Here is a 23,612-nt window from a genome sequence, read left to right on the forward strand (position 1 = left end):
GAAGAGGTTTAGGAATATGGCTTAGTGGTAGAGTGCTTGCCTCACATACATAAAGCCCTGGGTTTGATTCCTCAGTATCACAGAAAAAAAGCCAGAAGTGGCGCTGTGGCTCAAGTGGTAGAGTGCTAGCCTGAGCAAAAAGAAGCCAGGGACAGGGGCTGGGGATATGGCCTAGTGGCAAGAGCACTTGCCTCGTATAGTTGAAGCCCTGGGTTCGATTCCCCAGCACCACATATACAGAAAATGGCCAGAAGTGGTGCTGTGACTCAAGAGGCAGAGTGCTAGCCTTGAGCAAAAAGAAGCCAGGGACAGTGCTCAGGCCCTGAGTCCAAGGCCCAGGACTGGCAAAAAAAAAAAAAAAAAAAAAAAAAAAAAGAAGCCAGGGACAGTGCTCAGGCACTGAGTTCAAGCCCCTTGACTGGAAGAAAAAAAAAAAACAAAAAAAGGACAGCAGAGCGGCCAGGTGCTGTTGGCTCACACCTGTAGTCCTAGCTACTCAGAAGGCTGAGATCTGAGGATCAAGGTTTAAAGCCAGCTTGGGTAAGAAGTCTGTGAAATTTATCTCCACCAGAAAACCAGAAGTGGAACTGTGGCTCAAAGTGGTAGAGGCTACCCTTGAGCAAAAAAGCTGAGGGGAAGTGGCCAGACCATGAATTCAAGCCCCATTACTGACCAAAATAAATAAACAAAAAAAAAAACCCCAAATAGCAGTTTTAAATTGACAGTGGCATACTTCAAAGATTGGGCCTATATAACTGACAAGCCTGTGAGGTTGGTTCTGTTCTCAGGTCTTCTTTAGCAACATCCTCATAAAGACCTCCCAAATGTTGAGATTATAGGCATATGTCACCTGCCTGAATCTTTAATGAATTTTTGAACAAGTGGTGCTGCATTTTCATTGCTCTAGGCCTCAAAAAATTATGTAGTTTGCCTAGTGCTGGTGGCTCAGGCCTGTAATTCTAGCTATTCTGGAGGCCGAGATCTGATGATCATTGTTTTTGAAGCCAACTGAGGCAGTAAAAATCCATGAGACTCTTATCTCCAATTAACCACCAAAAAAGCTAGAAGTAGAGCTATGGCTGAAGTGGTAGAGTACTAGAAACACACAAGCTCAGGGACAGTACCCAAGTCCTGATTTTAAACCCCAGGGCACACACTCACTCTCTCTCCCTCTCCTCCCTCCCTTCTCCCTCCCCTCAGCCTCCCCCCTCTTAATACAGTCCATGTGATCTGGCTGAACTGTTTTCCATTAATATTTAGGCAGAAGGATAAAAATGATTTGCTATTTTATGATTAGCAAAATGTAATTTTTAAAAAGGTATGTGTGTAAATGTTAAACTACCTCTACTTGAGGATGGAATTAGCTATCCTACTAGTTTTCCATTGCCATGTAAAAACCTGCCAGGAATTTAGTAATTTAAAACACAAATTTAGTATCATACAGTTTCTATGGTTACAAGATTGGGCATGACTGGCTTCTCCATTCAGGGTCTTATCAGGCTTAAAGCAGGGTGTCAATCTGGGCTTTTCATATATGGGGCTGGGAGCCTGTCAGTCATGTGGTTGTTGGCAGAATTCACTTCTTTGCATTTATAGAACTGATATCTCCTTTTTTTCTGGTTGTCAGCCAGAGCTGCTTTCAAAATCTTGCAGGGGTAGTAATGTCTGGTCCAATGACAATATAAGGCTCTTTACAGTGTGTGTGTGTGTGTGTGTGTGTGTGTGTGTGTGTGTGTATCCCTAAATGGTCTTGGTGCTTGTGGTTCTTATGATGCTTGTGTGACTATAATCCTATCTATTTTGAAGGCTGACAATTGAGAATTGTATTTAAATCCAGCCCTGGCAGACAAATATGAGAGACCCTTATCTTCCAAATAGCCAGCAAAATGCTAGAAGTGGAGTTGTGGCTCAAGTGGTAGAGCAACAGCCTTGAGTAAAAATGTTCAGTGAAGGGCCTTGTATTCAAGCTCCAGTACACACACACACACACACACACACACACACACACACACACACACACGTTTAAACAATAACAAGAAAAATTAAGACAAATATCCAAATAGTCCTTAGCAGAAAAAAAGTTCCCACCCTGATAATGTTCCTACATTCCTTACTGTATCCCTCCTTCCAACGTTAAACCAGCAACGGCACATTAAAGCTCTTCTTGTTCCTTGATTCTCAAACTTTCTTTTATCTAGCTGTGTTGTTTCTTTTGTACTGTTGTGACAGAGTACTTGCCATAGACTAGGTAGGAAGGCTGAGGGCTTACAGTCTCAGAGGTTTCAGTCCATTCAGTGACTCCCTTTACTTGGGCCTGAGATGAGACTGAACATTGCAGCAGGAGCCGGTGGCAGAGGCAGCTGCTCCCCTCTTGGCAGACAAGAAAAGGGCTAGAGAGGGTCAGATATAACCTTCAAAGCAGGTCCCCCTGTGACCTACTTCTTCCATCGAGGCAACCTCCTAAAGTTTCACCACTTCCCAAAATAGCGCCACCAGCTGAGGAAAGTGTTCGACACATGAGGTGGTTCATATCTAAGTCATAACAGCAAACAACCAAGAAAACTCTCCATTTTGAAAGGCTCCATATGTTTAGGTCAGACCCACTCATCTTGGTTTTAGGTCAACTGTGCTGTAAAATACAAGCTAATAATTGTCCTAAATGTGTGAAGTTGCTAGGATCACATAGGACATAGCAACCAGGGGACCATTTTAGGATTGTGTCTCTGACAACTATAAGAAACTCATGTGGAAAACAAGTTCATTTCCCTATTCTACTTTTGGTTCAATTCTGTTGTGATTTTCATAGTCGTCTCAACTGACATTGAACTAACATCAACATCCTAATTATATACTTAAGCACAATGAAAAGTGACCATAAAGAATTTGCTTCTCGGGCTGGGAATATGGCCTAGAGGCAAGAATGCTTGCCTCCCATACATGAAGCCCTGGGTTCGATTCCCCAGCACCACATATATAGAAAATGGCCAGAAGTGGCACTGTGGCTCAGGTGGCAGAGAGCTAGCCTTGAGCAGAAAGAAGCCAGGGACAGTGCTCAGGCCCTGAGTCCAAGCCTCAAGACTGGCAAAAAAAAAAAAAAAGAATCTGCTTCTCTCTGGGGGAGAAACAAAGGTTCTTTGGCTAAAATTTTAAAGAAAAAGAATCTTACATTTTTTTAGCCTAGTGTATATCAAGTATTTAATTTTAATGCAATATAGTGAGATAAAAAGATATACATTCAATTCAGATGATTATATTTTATAGTGAAGACTAAGACCATTTTATATTAACATAATATAATCCTGTGAAAGTAAAATGTCCCACCTGAAATATATATATATTTCTTTGGTGTATTTAAAGAAACTGCAGACATCTTCAGAAACAGGAATAGCTCTAAAAGGCTGTCCATCTTCAAAAGTCATTTACATATATATCTACATTAGTAAAGTCAACAGCAGATGCAAACAGAGACTTTTCTCACCTGCTTCCCTTCCTGCACTCCCCTGACATCTAGGAAACGTCTTTCCACAGGAAAAAGAAGTTGGGGGGGCTGGGAATATGGCCTAGTGGCAAGAGTGCTTGACTCATATACATGAGGCCCTGGGTTCGATTCCCCAGCACCACATATATAGAAAATGGCCAGAAGTGGCACTGTGGCTCAGGTGGCAGAGAGCTAGCCTTGAGCAGAAAGAAGCCAGGGACAGTGCTCAGGCCCTGAGTTCAAGCCCCAGGACTGGCAATCAAATCAAATCAAATAAAAACAAAAGCCAAGGGCTGGGAATATGGCCTAGTGGCAAGAGTGCTTGCCTCATATACATGAGGCCCTGGGTTCGATTCCCCAGCACCACATATATAGAAAATGGCCAGAAGTGGCACTGTGGCTCAGGTGGCAGAGAGCTAGCCTTGAGCAGAAAGAAGCCAGGGACAGTGCTCAGGCCCTGAGTCCAAGCCTCAAGACTGGCAAAAAAAAAAAAAAGAATCTGCTTCTCTCTGGGGGAGAAACAAAGGTTCTTTGGCTAAAATTTTAAAGAAAAAGAATCTTACATTTTTTTAGCCTAGTGTATATCAAGTATTTAATTTTAATGCAATATAGTGAGATAAAAAGATATACATTCAATTCAGATGATTATATTTTATAGTGAAGACTAAGACCATTTTATATTAACATAATATAATCCTGTGAAAGTAAAATGTCCCACCTGAAATATATATATATTTCTTTGGTGTATTTAAAGAAACTGCAGACATCTTCAGAAACAGGAATAGCTCTAAAAGGCTGTCCATCTTCAAAAGTCATTTACATATATATCTACATTAGTAAAGTCAACAGCAGATGCAAACAGAGACTTTTCTCACCTGCTTCCCTTCCTGCACTCCCCTGACATCTAGGAAACGTCTTTCCACAGGAAAAAGAAGTTGGGGGGGCTGGGAATATGGCCTAGTGGCAAGAGTGCTTGACTTGTATACATGAAGCCCTGGGTTCAATTCCCCAGCACCACTTATATAGAAAATGGCCATAAGTGGTGCTGTGGCTCAAGTGGCAGAGTGCTAGCCTTGAGCAAAAAGAAGCCAGGGACAGTGCTCAGGCCCTGAGTCCAAGCCCCAGGACTGGGGGAAAAAAAATAAGTTGGGGATTTTGACACCTCCCCCAGGTAGTTCTTATGTGGAGAACCCTTGTTTACTGTGCACATTCTTCCCCCAACCTCCCAAACCTGCACCCCCTCCCTTCTCTCCAGAAGTACAACTGTCCCTTTGCAAAGATCTAAATAAGGCTCAACCAACTTCCCTCTCCCGAGTCTCACATTCCAATGTCTTAGGCATGTAATAAAATTTGTATGGTTTGGGCTGGAGATATGGCCTAGTGGCAAGAGTACTTGCCTCGTATACTTGAAGCCCTGGGTTCGATTCCCCAGCACCACATATATAGAAAACAGCTCAAGTGGCAGAGTGCTAGCCTTGAGCAAAAAAAAAAGCCAGGGACAGTGCTCAGGCCGAGTCCAAGGCCCAGGACTGGCAAAAAACAAAACAAAACAAAATTTGTATGGCTTTTTTCTTGTTGCATCTGTTGCCCGTTTATTTCATAGACAAAAGTTACTTCAGATGGAAAAAGAGTTGACATAAAACTTCTCCACAATACAAAAAATATCACAAATATGGCATTGCTAGTATCCTCCAAATAGGTAAGCAGAACACAAGACTCTATGGATAAATGAACAAAGGACATACAGTGATATTTAAAAGAAGAAATGTTTTGTTTTGTTTTTTTGGCCAGTCCTGGGCCTTGGACTCAGGGCCTGAGCACTGTCCCTGGCTTCTTCCCGCTCAAGGCTAGCACTCTGCCACTTGAGCCATAGCGCCGCTTCTGGCCGTTTTCTGTATATGTGGTGCTGGGGAATCGAACCTAGGGCCTCGTGTATCCGAGGCAGGCACGCTTGCCACTAGGCTATATCCCCAGCCCTAAAAGAAGAAATGGAAATGACATTAATAAGGCTGGCCCACAAAGATCTAGGGCAAGTGTAGGATTGCCAAACACCCTGTTATGAGTGTTTCTGGTTTCAATCCATTTGCACTGGTTGATGCCTATACTGGATGGCAGGGTATAAAAAAGGAACAACGTGGGAAAGTTCCAGAAATCTGTAGGGGAAATCTGTCTCTTTAAATCTGTGGTTGAATACTGCTAAGCCATACATGTGTAGGGTGTAACTTTGTAAGCCTAGATAGAATGACCCCAGAACTATAAACCAGTTTCAGAGCTCACCTGTAGCTGAAAGACACAGGTTCTATCATCCCCTGAAGCACCAATTTAATACACTGGAGACAAAGGAAAAAGGAAGAATAATGCTCATGTTAATAGGTTTTTTTCTAAAAGGCTGATATTAAAGGGATAAATAAATATGCAATGAAAAAAATTGGACATTTGGTGCTAGGGGTTTAACTCAGGGCTTTGCAAATGCCTAGTTGATTAATGTTCTTTAATCTCTAGTTTGATGTCTTCTTCCATCTGTAAAGTTCTATTACCATCTCACAGACTATTACTCATCTTTCCTCCCCCTGGGGGGTACTAATTTTCTATGTTAGTTCCTCTTACTCTTTATGTCCCAACTTTCTTCTGTATTTTATGTCTCTATCATTATGGATATTTTTTTCTGACTTGTGTCCATTCACTAATTACTACTTCAGCTATGTGTGTTCTATTGAATCTATCCATTAAGATGGTAATTTCAAGCTCAATATAGTGTCTACAATTTCAGCACTCAGAGGCTTGAGGCAGGACTACAAGGCCAAGATCAGCCTGGGTTTTTAAAAAAAATTGATTTCTAGTTCTCGTATTTCTATTTTATTGTTTTGAGATGGAATCTTTTTTTTTTTTTTTTTTTCCAGTCATGGGGCTTGAACTCAGGCACTGTCCCTGTGCTCTAGTTCTGGTTTTCTGGTGGCTAGAGATGAATCTCACAGGTCTTTTCAGCTGATTTTGAACCATGATCCTCAGATCTCAGCTCCCTAAGTAGCTAGAATTACAGGCTCAGAGTTTTGTTACATAACCAGATTGGCCTCAAACTTATGATCTATCTCACTCTCCCAAGTGCTGGAATTACAAGCATAAACTACCATCCCTGGCTTCCACTTTTTCCCCCCATTTCCTAGAGTTCATTTAGATAAATATATGATTAGAGGCAGAGAGACATTGTTGCCCCTCTGATTGCACTTTTGTTTTTTGGTTGGTCGTGGGACTTGAACTCTGGGCCTGGGTGCTGTCCCTGAGCTCTTCAACTCAAGGCTAGTGCTCTACCACTTGAGCCACAGTGCCACTTCCAAATTGCACTTTTATTAAGTGTAATTTTTACTTCTTTGCCAAAGTCCTCAGAAATGTAATTTGTCTCTGAAAATTCCAGTAACTGTAGATCCTGCATTTCTATTTAAATAGTATCTAATGGTTTTCATGTGTCTTTTTGTGGCTGGTTGCTTCCTAGGGGTGCCCTACAATATACTTGTAAAATCATTTTTTCTTTGTGGTGCTGGGGTTTGAATTCAGGGCCTTTGTGCTTGCTAGGCTGGTACTGCTTAAGCTATTACTCTAGACCTTTTGCAGAACTTTGAACAGAGTTGGAGGAATAGTTTTTATCCTGCTGGGTAACAATATTCCTAAACATTAAGTATATTAACACACATTTATTATTTCAGGTTCTGTGGGTCAGAGTACAAGCACAGCTTATTTAGATGGGTCTATTTATTTAGCTATGTTCTAAGGTTGCAATTATAGTTATTAGTATCAGGATCCATTTCCAAAATCATATGGTGGTTGGCAACATCAGTTCCTTACAATCACTGACTGGAATAAGGGAGTATTTCTTGCTGACTACTGAGGAGAGATCATCCTCAGTACTTGCTACTTCTCCCCAAACCAGCTCACAACAGCAATATAATTCTTTGAAATTAATGAGCCTCTTAAGAGTTTGATGTAATATATCATAATTAGGCTATTCTCTCATCTACATGGTATTCTATTGATTTGAAGCAAAGCCTAGCTGTCTTCTGAACAGCACCCCCCCCCAAAAAAAAAATACCAAGGCAGAAAAGAAGTTTGTTCAGTCTGTCCTCATACCTTGGGGTTTGAGGAGTCACAGAACAGTGTCTATTTCTCATACCTAGAAGTTTACTCTCTTGAGAAGCAAAGTGGAACCCTAAAAACCTTAGATTTCAGAGACAGAGTATTCAAGGCTGAGCTGCCATCCCTTTAAAGTCTTGTTTACTTCCGGACCATTCTTATATCTAATTGACAATCACTTTTGGTCCTTAAGCAAAGTACATGGATTTCAACATAATCAAGTCTATTAATGCAAAATAAAGATCCACAACTTAAAAAAATTAAAAGTACAATTTTCCTCTTACTAAATTATACTATTTCTATTTTTGGAGATTTCCATAATTTAGGAAAGAAAATCCTAACAGAAATATATTGAATATTTATAACTAAAATATAAGCATAGAAATTAGCAATTTTCAGAAAAAAAAATTGGTGGTACTGGGGTTTGAGCTCAGGATTTTGTGCTTGCTGAACAAGTGCTAAGTCTGAGCCATACATCTAGCCCTAAATCAGTATTACTTTATAAAAATTTCTAGGCCAGGGCTAGGAATATGGCCTAGTGGCAAGAGTGCTCGCCTCGTATACATGAAACCCTGGGTTCGATTCCTCAGCACCACATATATAGAAAATGGCTGGAAGGGGCACTTTAGCTCAAGTGAGCAAAAAGAAGCTGGAGACAGTGCTCAGGCCCTGAGTCCAAGGCCCAAGACTGGCAAAAAAAAAAAAAATGCTTTAATATTGCCAGGCGCTAGTGGTTCATGCCTGTAATCCTAGCTACTAGGAGGCTGAGATCAGGGACAGTGCCCAGAACCCGAGTTTAAGCCCCAGGACTGGCAAAAAAAAAAAAGAGAAAAATTTCTAGGCCAGTTGATACTTCACTAATATATCAAAGTCTACTAAACACTACTATTCCTATAAATTGTATGTTGTATTACCCATGACAATAGTATTGTACTTCTGTTTTCAACACTGATTAAATTAGCATATTGAACCTAGATGTGGTGGTACCCAGCACTCAGGGAGCTGAAGCAGAAGAATTATAGGCTTGAGGCCCACCTAAGCTACCTAGTGAGACAATCTCAAAACAAAAACAATATGCTATCACTACTATGGTATAAACTTAAATATTTGCTATTTTTTAAATGAAATAGTGAAACTGATAAAAAAAACCCTCCCAATCTACATCCCTATCTTTAAAATATACTGACTTAGGAAAACATTATATACATTTGAAAGCTTATTTGTAAGATCTGCAACTACTATATGTTTCTGGAATAAATATCTGAGAGTAAACATGACCTCTATGGGAATAAAATTTAAAATATACTCATCACTACTTTTAGCATAGACTAGCAGTTGTACCTGCCCAAGTTCTGTCTTTTCCCAACTTCCATAAGGTGAAAGCTATTATTTTCCATCTTCCCTTGAAGTAGATGGGGCATTAACTATTTTAGCTAATGGTACTCACTGCCTTCCATGATGGCCAGAATGTTGCTGTGAGGGTTGAAGCTTTAACAGGAAGTTCAGTTCATGAGTTGGAAGCTAAGTGCCTAGCAGTGTTGGGATACTTCTGGAATTCTTTTGAAGTGAGAGGAACCCTCCCCCCACCTTTTTAAGCCTCTACCATCTAGCAAATGAGTTTTTGTTGCTGAATCTAACCTTAACTAACACACATTTCAGTTGCTGGCATTACTCCTTTATTAGAGACTGTAAATGAGAAATTATTTCGACACCTGAAGACCAAACTACAACAGAAGATTCTATGGGCTGAAGATTTTGAGTCATTTTGGAAAGAGTTTTATGTAAAGTATATCCTTTCCGTGGCATGGCAACATCATTCTTCTTTAAAAAGGTTACTGGACAGAGATCATTTCCACCATCACCTACATAAACAATTCGTGTATAATTAACTCCTTGCTTTAACTGTTTATCTACAAATTCTACCAAAACTACATTTTTGCAAAGATTCTTTGGGCACCTATCACAAGAATGGGCATGATAATTTTCCACAGTGAGATGACCATTGCTATCAAAAGCTGCTGGATTTGTAAACACATTATCAAACACATCATGGAAATTAGCAGCTTCTAAAATCCAATCTATAAAGACTGAATTTGAATCTGAAATAATGATGCAGTCAAATGTATTCTTATTCTCTCTTATGAAGTTGAAAAGTTCCACCACCCCTGGAGTGAAAGGCATTGATATCATTGTGCTTTTCATTTCATCTTCTCCTATGCCTTCATTTCCCAAATACTTAAAGACTCTGCCCATAAATTCTGTCCAAAATCCGTTTTGATAAGAATCTTGTAGTTCAATGGGAAGCTTTTGGTCTGGAGCACACTGTACAATCCACGTGTCACTATTGTCATCTATGATTGTATTATCGAAGTCAAACACCAACAAAATTTTCATTGTTCCAGAAATAGCTTTGGGTTACCCTGAAAAAAAAGAAGTATTATTCCCTAAACATTCTGTGTTTATATTTATCTAAACCTAGAAGTAAAGGTTAACTTATTAAAAGACATTGTACAATCCAAGTATCAATATTGTCATCTATAATTTTATTATTGAAGTCAAACACCAACAAAATCTTCATTGTTCTAAAAATACCTTTGGGTTACCCTGGAAAGGAAATATTATTCCCTAAATATTCTGTGTTTATACTTGTCTAAATCTAGAAGTAAATGTTAACTTATTAAAAGACACTGTAAAATCCAACTGTCACTATTGTCATCTATGATTTTATTATTGAAGTCAAACACCAACAACATTTTCATTGTCACAGAAATAGCTTTGGGTTACCTGGACAAAAAGAATATTATTCCCTAAACAGTCGGTGTTTATACTTAGCTAAAACTAGAAGTAAAAGTTATCTTATTAAAAGAACTATAACCTAATCACTAAGTAGTTTAAGATTATGAACTCTTAGTTTAAAGAAGCAAAGTTTATATTTGAGTATTTCAAGTGAATTGAAGAACAGTATCCAAAAAAAATTGTATCATTATGTTGCTATAAGGATAATTCTTTAAGAGTATTTACAATGAAACTATAGACCTAGACAGAAAGAAAAGTAATCAAACAATCTCTCTCTTTTTTTTTTTTTTCCCCACTCCTGGGGCTTGAACTCAGGGCCTGAGCACTGTCCCTGGCTTTTTTTTTTTTTTTTCCTCAAGGCTAGCACTCTGCCACTTGAGCACAGCACCACTTCTGGCCTTTTCTATATAAGTGGTGCTGAGGAATCGAACCTAGGGCTTCATATATACCAGGCAAGCACTCCTGACACTAGGCCATATTACCAGCCCCATGAAACAATCTCTTGCAGTCAAATTTATAAGTGAGCTAAGCACTGGTGGTCCACCCTGCATCCTAGTTACTTAGGAGGCTGAGATCTGAGGATTGCAGTACAAAGCCAGCTTGGGCAGGAAAGTCTGTGACTTTTTTTTTTTTTTTTTAAATCATGGGGCTTGAACTCAGAGCCTGGGTGCTATCCTGGGTTTCCTCCCACTCTTCTTCTTTTATTTTTTTATTTTTTTAATTTTTTTATTATTGATTAAGCAAAAAAAAAATTTTTTACAAGGTGTTGTGCAACGAGGGTACAGTTACATAGTAGGGCAGTGTGTACATTTCTTGTGATATCTTACAACCTGTTTTTCCATCCCTTGTCTAGGTCCCACTCTTCTTCTTTTAATGTGGCACTGAGGAAATGAACCCAGGGCCCCATGCATGCTAGCTAGGCAAGCACTCTGCCACCAAGGCACATTTCCAACCCTCCCTGAGCTCTTTTGCTCAAGGCTAGCACTCTACCACTTTGAGATACAGCTCCACTTCTGGTTTTGAATCTCACAGACTTTCCTATGCGGGCTGGCTTTAAACTGAGATCCTCAGATTACAGCCTCTTGAGTAGCCAGTATTGCAGGTGTGTTACATGACAGAAAAAACACAGGACAATCATAGCACAGCCATATAATTTTACCATATATGAATATTAAGTAACAGGTCATATATAGTAATAATACTCTGTATAATAACCAAAATTCTGAACCGATTTGATACATGTAATCTTTTTTTTTTTTTTTGCAAGAATTGGAGCTTGGTTTTAGGGTCTTAAATTGGCTTGGCTTTCTTGCTCATAGCACTAAACCTACTACCAGCCCTGTTTTGGTTTAGCTGGCTAATTGGAGATGCTTTCATGAACTTTTTAGTTGGGATGGCTTTGAACTGTAATCCTCCAGATCTCAGCCTCCGGAATAGCTAGGATTCCAGGCATGAGACACTAGCACTTATCACACACACACGGAGCTTGAACTCTGATCTGTGTCTTATCCCTTTTTCACTCAAGGCTCTACCATTTAAGCCACACATCCATTTCTGGCTTTTGGTAGTTAATTGGAGCTAAGAGTCTCAGGGACTTTCCTGCATGAGCTGGCATTGAACCTTAATCTTAAAATCTTGGCCACCCGAGTTGTTACGATTATAGATGTGAGCAACTGATGCCCAGCTATAAAATATGACCTAAGGTACTGGGAATGTGGCTAAGTGGTAGAGTGCTTGCCTAGCAGGCATAAAGCCCTGGATTCCACATAAACCTAAGTACCACATAAACAGAAAAATCCAGAAGTAGCTCTGTGGCTCAAGTAGTAGAGTGGTAGCCTTGAGCAAAAGAAGCTCAGGGAGCTGGGAATATGGCCTAGTGGCAAGAGTGCTTGCCTCCTATACATGAAGCCCTGGGTTTGATTCCTCAGCACCACATATACAGAAAACGGACAGAAGTGGCGCTGTGGCTCAAGTGGCAGAGTGTTATCCTTGAGCAAAAAGAAGCCAGGGGCAGTGCTCAGGCCCTGAGTCCAAGCCCCAGGACTGGCAAAAAAAAAAAAAAAAAAAGAAGCAGCTCAGGACAGTGCCTAGGCACAGTTAAAGCCCCAGAACTGGTAAAAAAAAAAAAAAAAATTTAAGTATATATGTGTGTGTATATATTTTGTATTGTTATAATATATAATTACATACAATATACCATATTATATTTATTATAAGTTATATTGTATATAATCTTATACATTTTATTGATATATTATATAAATATATATTATATGATATATATCATATATAATATATAGTATAATGTATCTTAAAATATATTTAGCCTGATATTAATGTTTAAATGCCAATTTTATAACTGATTAATGTTGTACTTGAAATTCTAAAACTACTTAAGAACTAGGGGCAATCCAGTTCTTGTAAAGTGTAATAATTTGGCTGAAGATGGAATTCATTAGTAAAGCACTTGCTGAATATGTATGAGGCCCTAGGTTCAAATCTCTAGCACAACTAATTAACTAAGTGAAGATTTTACTGGACTAGAGACATGGCTGAAGTTGTAGAGTGCCAGCCATGAGCAAGAAAGCCCATAAAGGATATAAATTCAAGCTCTAGTACCAATATTAAACTCTCTCCTCCCCCAAATAGTCTGAACCTGGTAACTTTTGTTTATTTGTTTTGTTTTTGTTGCCAGTCCTAGGGCGTGGACTTAGGGCCTGAGCACTGTCCCTGGCTTCTTTTTGCTCAAGGCTAGCACTCTACCTCTTGAGCCACAGTGCCACTTCCGGCTTTTTTCTATATATGTGGTGCTGAGGAATTGAACCCAGGGCTTCATGTATACAAGGCAAGCACTTTACCACTCAGCCATATTTCCAGCCCCTGAACCCGGTAACTTCTGTTAAGGACTTCTCATGTTTGTTTTTTTCTAGTAGTTTAATCTCTAGATAGTTTAGCTTTGAGGTACCAAATCATCTGAATACACATTGCTAATGATGCAACAAGTAAGTTTTTGTTTTCACTAGAAGAAAATAAAGGTCATTAACTGTAAATATAAAGAGAAAAGGAAAAATCAGGCTGGACAAGAGATGATATGGATGAAAATTATTATATAGAACCTTAGCAATTACACAGAATACAGGGGAAGGACATGAACAAAAAAAGAATAACAAATATATTTGAGAGGTCATTATTTGCCAGGCACTAAACTAAAAGCTTAGGTTAAGCTAAGCTTAATTTTCGTGTACTATTAAATAAACATAATTATTATCCCCATCTTAAGAATGTATGAGTTAGAATTAAAGTGGGTAAGTTGCTCAAGCTTAAATTTTGGACGCAGGCTGATTCCAAAGTTCATGCTTTTGTGTGTGTGTGTTTTTTGTTGTTGTTGTTTGTTTCTGGCTTTGAATCAGATCCTTAGATCTCAACCTCCTGAGTAGCTAAGATTACAGGCCTAAGCCACTGATGCCCAGCTTCAATTCATAATTTTAAGTACAATATTCCAGTGCCTAAGAAATAGGACATTAAAAGACTACTCATTACTTAAATAGTAAGCCAGCGCCAGTGAGGCTCTGGGTTCAAGCCTTGGTACTCGCCTAAGAACAAAATAAAATATATAACAGCTATGACAGTACATTTGTGATCACTTTATACTTTTATAAGAAAATAGCCAGAAATTCTAAAAATAAAATAAGATAAAGAGATTAGAAGGGGCTGGGAATGTGGCCTAGTGGCAAGAGTGCCTTGCATACATGAAACCCTGGGTTCGATTCCCCAGCACCACATATATAGAAAAAGCCAGAAGTGGCACTGTGGCTCAAGTGGCACTGTGGCTCAAGTGGCAGAGTGCTAGCCTTGAGCAAAAAGAAGCCAGGGACAGTGCTCAGGTCCTGAGTTCAGGGCCCAGGACTGGCAAAAAAAAAAAAAAAAGAGATTAGAAGGAAAAGAATACCATGGCATTAAACCAAATGTATTTCCCAGTTTATTACTAAAGATAAGTAGTAGTGAATTCAGAATATTGCCCTTCGTGGCCACCTGGCTACTGTATATGTTCTTGATACATTGTATATTGTATATATGTCTACCTGACCTAGAGAAGAGAGAAAAAAAGGACGTAAGATATCACAAGAAATGTACACACTGCCCTACTATGTAACTGTACCCTTTTTGCACAACACCTTGTCAAAAAATGTGTTCAATTAATAAACAAATAAATTAAAAATAAAAAAGAATATTGCCCTTGATACAAATAGTAACAAGTATTCTGTGTACCTCAATTTAGACTATCTTGAGAATAACCTAGAGGGATATCTCTAGTTGTGTGAGTTTAGATGGTATATAATATTTTGGATCCTTGTGTTGCAAAAACTTCTATAACGGGGGCTGGGAATATGGCCTAGTGGCAAGAGTGCTTGCCTCGTATACATGAGGCCCTGGGTTCGATTCCTCAGCACCACATATACAGAAAACGGCCAGAAGTGGCGCTGTGGCTCAAATGGTAGAGTGCTAGCCTTGAGCAAAAAAGAAGCCAGGGACAGTGCTCAGGCCCTGAGTTCACAGCCTAGGACTGGCCAAAAAAAAACCACAACAAAAAACTTCTATAACGGTATTTCTCACTGGCTCCCACATAAATGTGCAAATTTCACTTTACTATGGAAACAATGTAGTAAACAGTGGTAAAGCACAACAGATGATCATTTTAGTGCTATAGCCAGGCACATTTTAAGTTGCATGCTTTATGAGCATTTTTAACTTATAATTGAAAACTCTTTTTCTAAACCTTATCTACAGTTGTATCTCAGAAGTAGAATGCTTGCCTGGATTATGTGAGGATTTGAGTTTGATACCCTCCAACACTACAATTTTTTCAATTATAAAGTTTACTTTTTTCTCCTAATGTAACTCATTGTTGATTGAAAACTGCCTGAAGTATAGATTTAATTTGCCACAAATTACTAAAATTCTTGAGCTATTAATCTTAAAACAGCACAATACAGCCTTCATAATGATTTAAGACTACATTACTATGCCCATCTTATTTTTATTACACATCATTTTGACCAAGCATGTTCAAAAAACAGTATCTCCTTAAAAAAAATCAAAAGAAATTTCAGCCAGGGGCTGGTGGTTCACGTCAATAATCGTAGATACTCTGATCTGAGGATTGCACTTTGAAGCCAGCCTAGCCAATTATCCACCAAAACAGCAAGAAACAGAACTGTGGCTCAATAGTGGAATGCTGGCCCTGAACAAAACAAAGCTCAGGGACAGTGTCCAGGCCCTGAGTTCCAGCCCCAGTATCAGCACCAAAGAAATTTTTTTTTCAAAAACAAAAAAATTAAATTCTTACACACATATGGTGCAGCCCAGTTGATACAGTGGAGCTCTCAGTCCTTACCATGTTATTGTCATGTCATGTTTCCCTGCCCTTCTTTTTTTTCTTTGGCCAGTGTTGGGGCTTGAACGCAGGGCCTGAGCACTGTCCATGTCTTTTTGCTCAAGGCTAGCACTCTGCCACTTGAGCCACAGTGCCACTTCTGCCTTTTTCTATATATGTGGTGCTGAGGAATTGAACCCAGGGCTTTATGTATGCGAGGCAAGCACTTTATTCCCAGTCCACCCTGTCCTTAATTTTGTGAAAATATATCTTCCCCTGAGCCGCCCCCTCCACCCCCAAAAACAGTGTCTAAAAAGCAAGGTAAAAGCTAATGTGTTCAATGTAAGTATCGATGGTAAAAATTTTAGGTGTGTTGAAAGGCGGAATATCTAGTAGAATCAAGCAGTACAGAACTAAACTCTAGGCTGGTAATATGGCCTAGTGGCAAGAATGCTTGCTTCGTATATGTGAAGCCCTGGGTTCGATTCCTCAGCACCACATATATAGAAAATGGCCAGAAGTGGCGCTGTGGCTCAAGTGGAGAGTGCTAGCCTTGAGCAAAAAGAAGCCAGGGACAGTGCTCAGGCCCTGAGTTCAAGCCCCAAGACTAGCCAAAAAAACAACAACAAAAGAAGCAGAACTAAACTCTACGAATTCAAAACATTTGCAGTATTTCTTAAGCATCAGTTTCCTTGGAATCATGGGTCTTCTGTGTTTCCCTTCATTTTAATTTTAGATTTTCTTTTAAAAAGTTTTTTGAGGCTGGGCCAGTTGGCTCACACCCATAAATCCTAGCAACTCAGGAAGCTGAGATCTGAGAATTGTAGTTCAAAGCCAGCCTGATCAGGAAAGTCTGTGAGATCCTTATTTCCAATTAACCACCAAAAAGCCAGAAGTGAAGCTGTTGATTCAAGTGATAAAGTGCTAGCCTTTAGCACAAAGGCTCAAAGCCTTGTGTTTGCTTGTTTTACTTGCTCAGCTGGAGCTCTAATTGAGCTACTTGGCTGTACTTTTTGCTGGGTTATTTGGAGACAAGACTCTAGTAAACGTCCTCTGGACATTAGCCTCTTTACTAATTTTATAACTTTTCCTATTAGTATTTGCTCACCATTCATTCCATACTCTTATTAAAAATACTTACTGAGGGGCTGGGGATATGGCCTAGTGGCAAGAGAGCTTGCCTCGTATACAAGAGGCCCTGGGTTCAATTCCCCAGCAGAAAACATATACAGAAAATGGCCAGAAGTGGAGCTGTGGCTCAAGTGGCAGAGTGCTAGCCTTGAGCAAAAGGAAGCCAGGGACAGTGCTCAGGCCATGAGTCCAAGGCCCAGGACTGGCCAAAAAATAAATAAATAAATAAAGTGCTTCTAAATTATTAAAAAAAAATACTTACTGAGGGCTGGGAATGTGGCTTAGTGGTAGAGTACTTGCCTAGCAGGCATGAAGTCCAGGGTTCGATTCCTCAGTATGACATAAACAGAAAAAGCCAGAAGTGGAAATGGCGCTGTGGTACAAATGGCAGAGCACTAGTCTCAAGCACAAAGAGCTTAAAGACAGCACCCAGGCCCCGAATTCAAGCCCCACAACCACCAAAACAGCAACTACTACTCCTCTTTGTAGGAGACAGATATCTAAGCATCAAAGTTCAAAGCCAGATGGGACAGGAAATTCTGCGAGACTCATCTTTATCTAACTACAAAAAAAAAAAAAAAAAGCCAGAAGTAGAGAAGTGCAGCTGTAGCTCAAGTGGAAAAGCTCTAGCCTTGAATGAAAAATGCTCAAGGCCCATCTTCAAGCCCCAGGACCTACTCAAGTACACAGAAAAAAATGTTCATTGCTTTAACTAAAAATTGCAATTTTAGAAATGTATCTTAAGGAAAAACTCAGAGATGTGCTAAAAACATGAACATATAAGACCGCCATCCACAGCATCTTTTCCATTTAAAACAAACAAACAAACAAACAAAAGCCTTACCCAATTATGTTAAAAAAAACAAAACAAAACTTTAGAGTGGGGATGGAAGGGGGGAAATGGGAAGAACAAAGAAAGGTGTGATCCTGATCAAAAAGCAGTGTACTCATAACTTGATTTGTGGAATTGTAACCCTTGGTACAACTACTTAATAATAATAATAAAATACTTACCCAAATTAGTTACTTTCCATATAATCAATCTTGTTTCAGCATAGAGTTTAAGTTAAACAGTCATGACAATCTTCAGTTTTAAACATCAGCCAGTTGTCAGTTGTTTTTAAATAACATCACTCTAGTTCTGTATGCAGGGAATAAAATCTTCTGGTTTGAAGCAAAGGAATGGAAACTTCTTAACTCCTAAAATTAATAAAAGTATTTAGAAGTTTAATTATGTAGGTTTTTTTCTTATATCAAAAGCATCTATTGACAATGGGAGAAACAAAATGATAATACAAATAACCTGAAATATAAAACAAGGAATGTTATATGAAACTAAGCTTTTAATTCAGTGGGTAAAGTCATAAATGTTAAGCTGGGCTGGGGATATAGCCTAGTGGCAAGAGTGTCTGCCTCGGATACACGAGGCCCTAGGTTCGATTCCCCAGCACCACATATACAGAAAACGGCCAGAAGCGGCACTGTGGCTCAAGTGGCGGAGTGCTAGCCTTGAGCGGGAAGAAGCCAGGGACAGTGTTCAGGCCCTGAGTCCAAGGCCCAGGACTGGCCAAAAAAAAAAAAAAAAAAAAAAAAAAACATAAATGTTAAGCTGATTGAGATTTCCAGGTTCAAAGCTTTTTTTGAGGTTGCTCCTATAATTACATTTTTCTTTTCTTTTGTGCTAGTCCTGGGGCCTGGCATTGTTCCTGAGCTTCTTTTGCTCAAGTTTAGCACTCTACCATTTGAGCCACAGTGCTACTTCTGGCTTCTTCTTTTTTTTTTAAATTTATTTATTTATTAAACAAAAATTTTTTGACAAGGTGTTGTGCAAAAGGGGTACAGTTACATAGCAGGGCAGTATGTACATTTCTTGTGCTATCTTACACCGTGTTTTTCTTTCCCTTTCCTAGGTCAGGTAGACATATATACAATACACAATGTACCAAGAACATATACAGTAGCCACGTGGCCTATGCCCAAGAAAATTCGCTTAGGTCTTTAAATGTAATGTCTACAATAGACAGTATGTCGACAATAGTTTTATTTGAACGTACATCTGGCTTCTTCTGAGTAGTTTATTTATATAAGCATCTCATGGACTTTTCCGGTTTCAAACTGTGATTCTTAGGCTGGGAATGTGGCTTCGTAGTAGAATACTTGCCAAGCATGCACAAGGCCCTGGATTTGATTCCTCAATATCACATACACAGAAAAAGCCAGAAGTGGTAGAGTGCTGGCCCTGAGCAAAAGAAGCTCAGGGACAGTGCCAGACCCTGAGGTCAAACCCCAGGACTGGCAAAAACCAAAAAACTTCGATCCTCAGATCTCAGCCTCCTGAGCAGCTATGATTACAGATACGAGCAACCGGTGCTGACTTTTTTTTTCTTTTTTTAAATTATGTAGTTGGACAAGGTGTTACAATTCCGTAAGTCAAGAGTATAATGCTTCTTGATCAGTGTTACCCCTTCTATCATTCTCTCTGATTTTCCCCCTTCAACCCCTACCCTCAAGTTACATAGTTCAGTTTTTCCATAATGTCCACTAAATACAATGACTGTATTTACTCACCCACCTTCTATTCTTGTGCTCCCCTTTGCTCTCCCCTCAAAACATCTTTCCATTTACTGGTATTCATTTTGATAAACAGTTCATTAGCTGTTTAGAGGAGCTACATCTTTGGACTCCTCCCGTAAGTGTACTGCTCTTTATAAGTTTGTGTGTCTATGAACAGAGCCCTGGATATAATGTGTTTGTATTTTAAATCTAGCTTCCACATATGAGAAAACACACTGTCTCTCTGAACCTTAATTTACTTAGCATTATTTATTCAAGGGCCAACCATTTCCTTGCAAATGACAAACTATTTTCTAATGGGTGAGTAAAGATCCTGACTTGTAGTGCTCTGGGCAGATGCCCAAGAGTGGTATTGCTGGATTATGGGGTAGTCTCATGTTTAGTTCATGTTGTTATTTTTAACTTGTTAATGGGGAAATACTGTATTATACTGTCAGTAAACATTCAAGTAAAGTGTGGTGGAGTATGCCTATAATCCTAGCACTCAGGAGGCTGAGGCAAGAGGCTGACTTGTTTTGAGGCTAATCTGAGCTACAAAATAACTCTCAAAACAAAAATAAATAAATAAAAGATTTTAGTAATATACTTGAAATAACATTCTCCAAAAATTAAGGAATGTGAATCCATCTTGAAACCTGTTGTCAAAATTACAAAAACAGCTATTAACTGTTCTCTCCCAAACTATAAGCAATGTCTATCTGGTATGTCTGAGATGTTTCCATAACGTAAGAGCAGACTATGTGCTTCTCACAAGTATAAAAACTAAAAAAAAAAAATACATTCAAGCATTGGAGATTGATTAAATAAAGTATGTGTGCAATAGCCAACTCTTTAGCTGGATGCTATGACTATAATCCTAGTTACTCAGAAGACTAAGAGGAGGAGGATAACAGTTTGAAGCCAGTTTGAGAGATTTCATCTCCAATTAATCAGCAAAATGCAAGACAGCAGTTGAGGCTCAAGTGGTACTGTGCCAGCTCAGAGCAAAAAAACAAAGCAAGAAACTTGAAGGAGTCAGGAGCCAGCAGCTGACACTTGTAATCCTAGCTACTCAGGGGGTTGAGATCGGAGGATCACATTAAAAGGCCAGTCTGGGCAGTAAAGTTCCTGAGACTCTTACCTGCAATCAATCACCAGAAAACCAGAAGTGGGCCTGTGACTCAAAGTGGTGCAGTGCTAGCCTTGAGTGTAAAAGCTCAGGCACAAAAAAGAAAGCTGAAGGAGAACATAAGGCCCCAAGTTCAAGTCTCAGCATGGGCATACATGAGAGAACATTTATTCAGCCAATAAAAGCTAAGACATTCCGTTTGGGTGAAACAAAGACATAACAAAAGGGCTGGGAATGTGGCTTAGTGGTAGAGTGCTGCCTATCATACACAAAGCCCTGGGTTCAATTCCTTAGCACCACATAAACAGAAAAGGCCAGAAGAGGTACTGTGGCTCAAGAGGTATAGTGCTAGCCTTAAGCAAAAAGAAGCCAGGGACAGTGCTTAGGCCCTAAGTCCAAGCCCCACGACTAGCAAAAAACAAACAAACAAAGAATTTACACTATAACTGTGCATACACACACACACACACACACATATATGATTTCTAATTAACCAGTTAAGAGCCCAAGACACTCAGCAAAAATTATAAAGTGGGTATGGCTACAGTGGTAGAGCACCAACCTTCAGAATAAAAGTGAGAGCTTAACTTTTGAACATTTCAAGCTCAGTATGAGCACTTACATACATAGAATGTTTTTATGTGCAGTGGTAGGGTCTTAAAAACAGGTTCAATTACAGTTTGTAATTTTTCTGGTGATTTTGGTAAAACAAGGAAAATAAAGCCATAAAATAACTTAAATTGTTCTAGATCTGGATGAAAGTTCTACCTTTTAAATTTACAACAAAAAGTAGGACTGGTAGGCAAAGAACAAAAACTCTAGATCAACTAGTCTGTAGATGTCTATGTTTTATGATTACAGGATCTGAAGTCAAATGATGTCTGACGCTATCAAGTTGGCAAATTATTGATAGCAAGTTTTATGTAGAGGAACTATTCTCTATGGCTTCTAGAAGCAATGCATCAATAACAAGCAATGCACTCACTGCCCATAGCTCAGGACTATTGATTCAAATATAAGGAACAATCTCCACAGGCTGTTTGCTGTCCATTACAATATTCAGGTTCCTCAGCTCAGGGTCCCTGTCCTGTAATGCAATACACTCCATGTCTACATGACTTAAGCCTTAATTTGCATCATCTTGGGGGAGCTGAGGCAAAATTGCTGGTATTCTGGACACTGGTATAATGTCTGACCTAGCAATCCATGAGATTGTTGTTAGCCTGCAAATACAGTCAAATCTTATACTCCTCCCAGTACTTGGGCATGTTTCAAGCTACTTCCAATGAGCCAACAATGTTATACATACATAAAATTCTGTCTATAGGTATTTTTTGCCTATAGGTATTTTTGTACTTACCAGCATTGTTACAGTGGAACATCTGATAGAAACCTAAAGAAAAATAGCACAACTATGTGTTAGAACTTCCATTGTTCAAAATCTTATTACTTGCTTTCATTTTGAGTGATTTCAACTTGGCGACTAAATATAGTACCCTCAGAACCAAGTAGTTAATAATGAAGACATCTGTACAATAATGTGTTTAAAAATGATCTTTGGGGGGTAGGAATATGGCCTAGTGGTAGAGTACTTGCCTAGCATACATGAAGCCATGGGTTAGATTCCTCAGCACCACATATATAGAAAAGTCAGGAGTGGCGCTCTGGCTCCTTGAGCTAGCCTTGAGCAAAAAGAAGCCAGGGACAGTGTACTGGCCCTGAGTTCAAGCCCCAGGACTGGCAAAAAAAAAAAAAAATCTGGATCTGTGGCTTATGCCTAAAACCATATATTCAGGAGACTGAGTTCTAACTACCAAAAAGGCAGTAGAGTTGTGGCTCAAATGGTAGAGTACTTGCCTTGAGCAAAAATGTTCAGGGACTGCATCCAGGTCTTCAGTTCAAGTCTTAGGAGCCCCCTCCCTCAAATACACACACCAGGTCCTGAGTTCAAGTTCCAGTCCACACATACGTAAGCCTTTTGAAATCAAGTGCTATATCTATTTAACAGATTTGTGTCATTAGGGACCTGACAGAACCCCAAACACATTCAACTCACTATCAAGCAGTTTAAAATATCATAAAAGTCCTAACTTGAATGTTTTCAGGACAACACTCAAGTTTTAATATTGCTATTAAAACAAAATGGCTAGGAATGTGGCTTGGTTGTAGAGTGCTTGCCTAGCATGCATGAAGCCCTGGGCTCAATTCTTCAGCACCACATATACAGAAAAAGCTGGAAGTGGCGCTGTGGCTCAAGTGGTAGAGTGCTAGTCTTGAGCAAAAGAAGCTCAGGGGCAGTGCCCAGGCCCCGAGTTCAAGCCCCAGGACCGACAAAACCAAAACCTTCAGGCCCATTTTAATCCTGACCATGCCTCAGTTATCAAAAAAATAAATCTAAAACTGAATTAGTGGGGCTTGGAATATAGCCTAGTGGCAAGAGTGCTTGCCTCGTATACATGAGGCCCTGGGTTCGATTCCCCAGCACCATATATACAGAAAACGGCCAGAAGTGGCAGAGTGCTAGCCTTGAGCAAAAAGAAGGGACAATGCTCAGGCCCTGAGTTGAAGGCCCAGAACTGGCCAAAAATAAAAAAATAAAATAGAAAATAAAGCCCCCAAACTGAATTAGCCCTCAGTTTTCTACAGTTAAGGCTCCAACCTTTCGCCCGGGAGGGCAACAGTGGTCCACACACACCGGGGCTCGGCCTCGCCTGCTCACACACCTGCCGGGTCCACAGGAAGGTGGGCGTCGGGACCTACATGGGGTTCGACCCCCGGGAGGCGACTCCCAGGCCGGAATGGGAGCAGCAGATTGGGATGCGGCCGAAAGCTCCTCACTGACCCGGTCCTGGCGTCAGCGCCCCTAGCCGTTCCGATGTCCGCGCGGCTTCGGCGGGTTAGGTCCCCCCAGCCTCGCTCCCACGCCGGCCCGCCAACGCCGCTCCGCAGCACCCGCCCCGCGCCCACGTTCTGCGCAGGCGCAGTCTTGCTGTCCAGTCCTACTCCCGCCCACGAAGGAGCGTTCT

At 39.9% G+C, this 23,612-nt stretch overlaps 1 protein-coding gene and 1 long non-coding RNA gene across 3 annotated transcripts; one reads left to right on the top strand and one right to left on the bottom strand.

The window, feature by feature from the left end:
• Positions 1-8,984: 8,984 nt before the first annotated feature.
• On the bottom strand, positions 8,985-23,570 carry Phospho2 (phosphatase, orphan 2). 2 transcript variants are annotated; one of them, XM_048345274.1, is made up of 4 exons: positions 23,310-23,570; positions 21,947-21,979; positions 17,919-18,104; positions 8,985-10,023 (listed from the first exon to the last, which is right to left on the bottom strand). In XM_048345274.1, exon 4 carries the CDS (start codon positions 9,995-9,997, stop codon positions 9,272-9,274), a length of 726 nt encoding a protein of 241 aa, XP_048201231.1. In that variant the 5' UTR covers positions 9,998-10,023; positions 17,919-18,104; positions 21,947-21,979; positions 23,310-23,570; the 3' UTR covers positions 8,985-9,271. The 2 variants fall into 2 exon arrangements, with proteins under 2 accessions (XP_048201231.1, XP_048201232.1); XM_048345275.1 differs by having other exon boundaries at positions 23,429-23,569.
• Positions 16,104-16,514, top strand: LOC125350580. Its single transcript, XR_007210771.1, has 2 exons — positions 16,104-16,178; positions 16,406-16,514. It is a non-coding gene; the product is annotated as an uncharacterized LOC125350580 (long non-coding RNA).
• Positions 23,571-23,612: the final 42 nt, after the last annotated feature.

Source organism: Perognathus longimembris, chromosome 4 (genome assembly GCF_023159225.1).
Source record: "Perognathus longimembris pacificus isolate PPM17 chromosome 4, ASM2315922v1, whole genome shotgun sequence".
Classification (NCBI taxonomy): domain Eukaryota; kingdom Metazoa; phylum Chordata; class Mammalia; order Rodentia; family Heteromyidae; genus Perognathus; species Perognathus longimembris.

Bases quoted from the DNA above. Each gene is read 5' to 3' on its own strand.
- Phospho2 (XM_048345274.1), bottom strand. From the start codon at position 9,997: ATGAAAATTTTGTTGGTGTTTGACTTCGATAATACAATCATAGATGAC.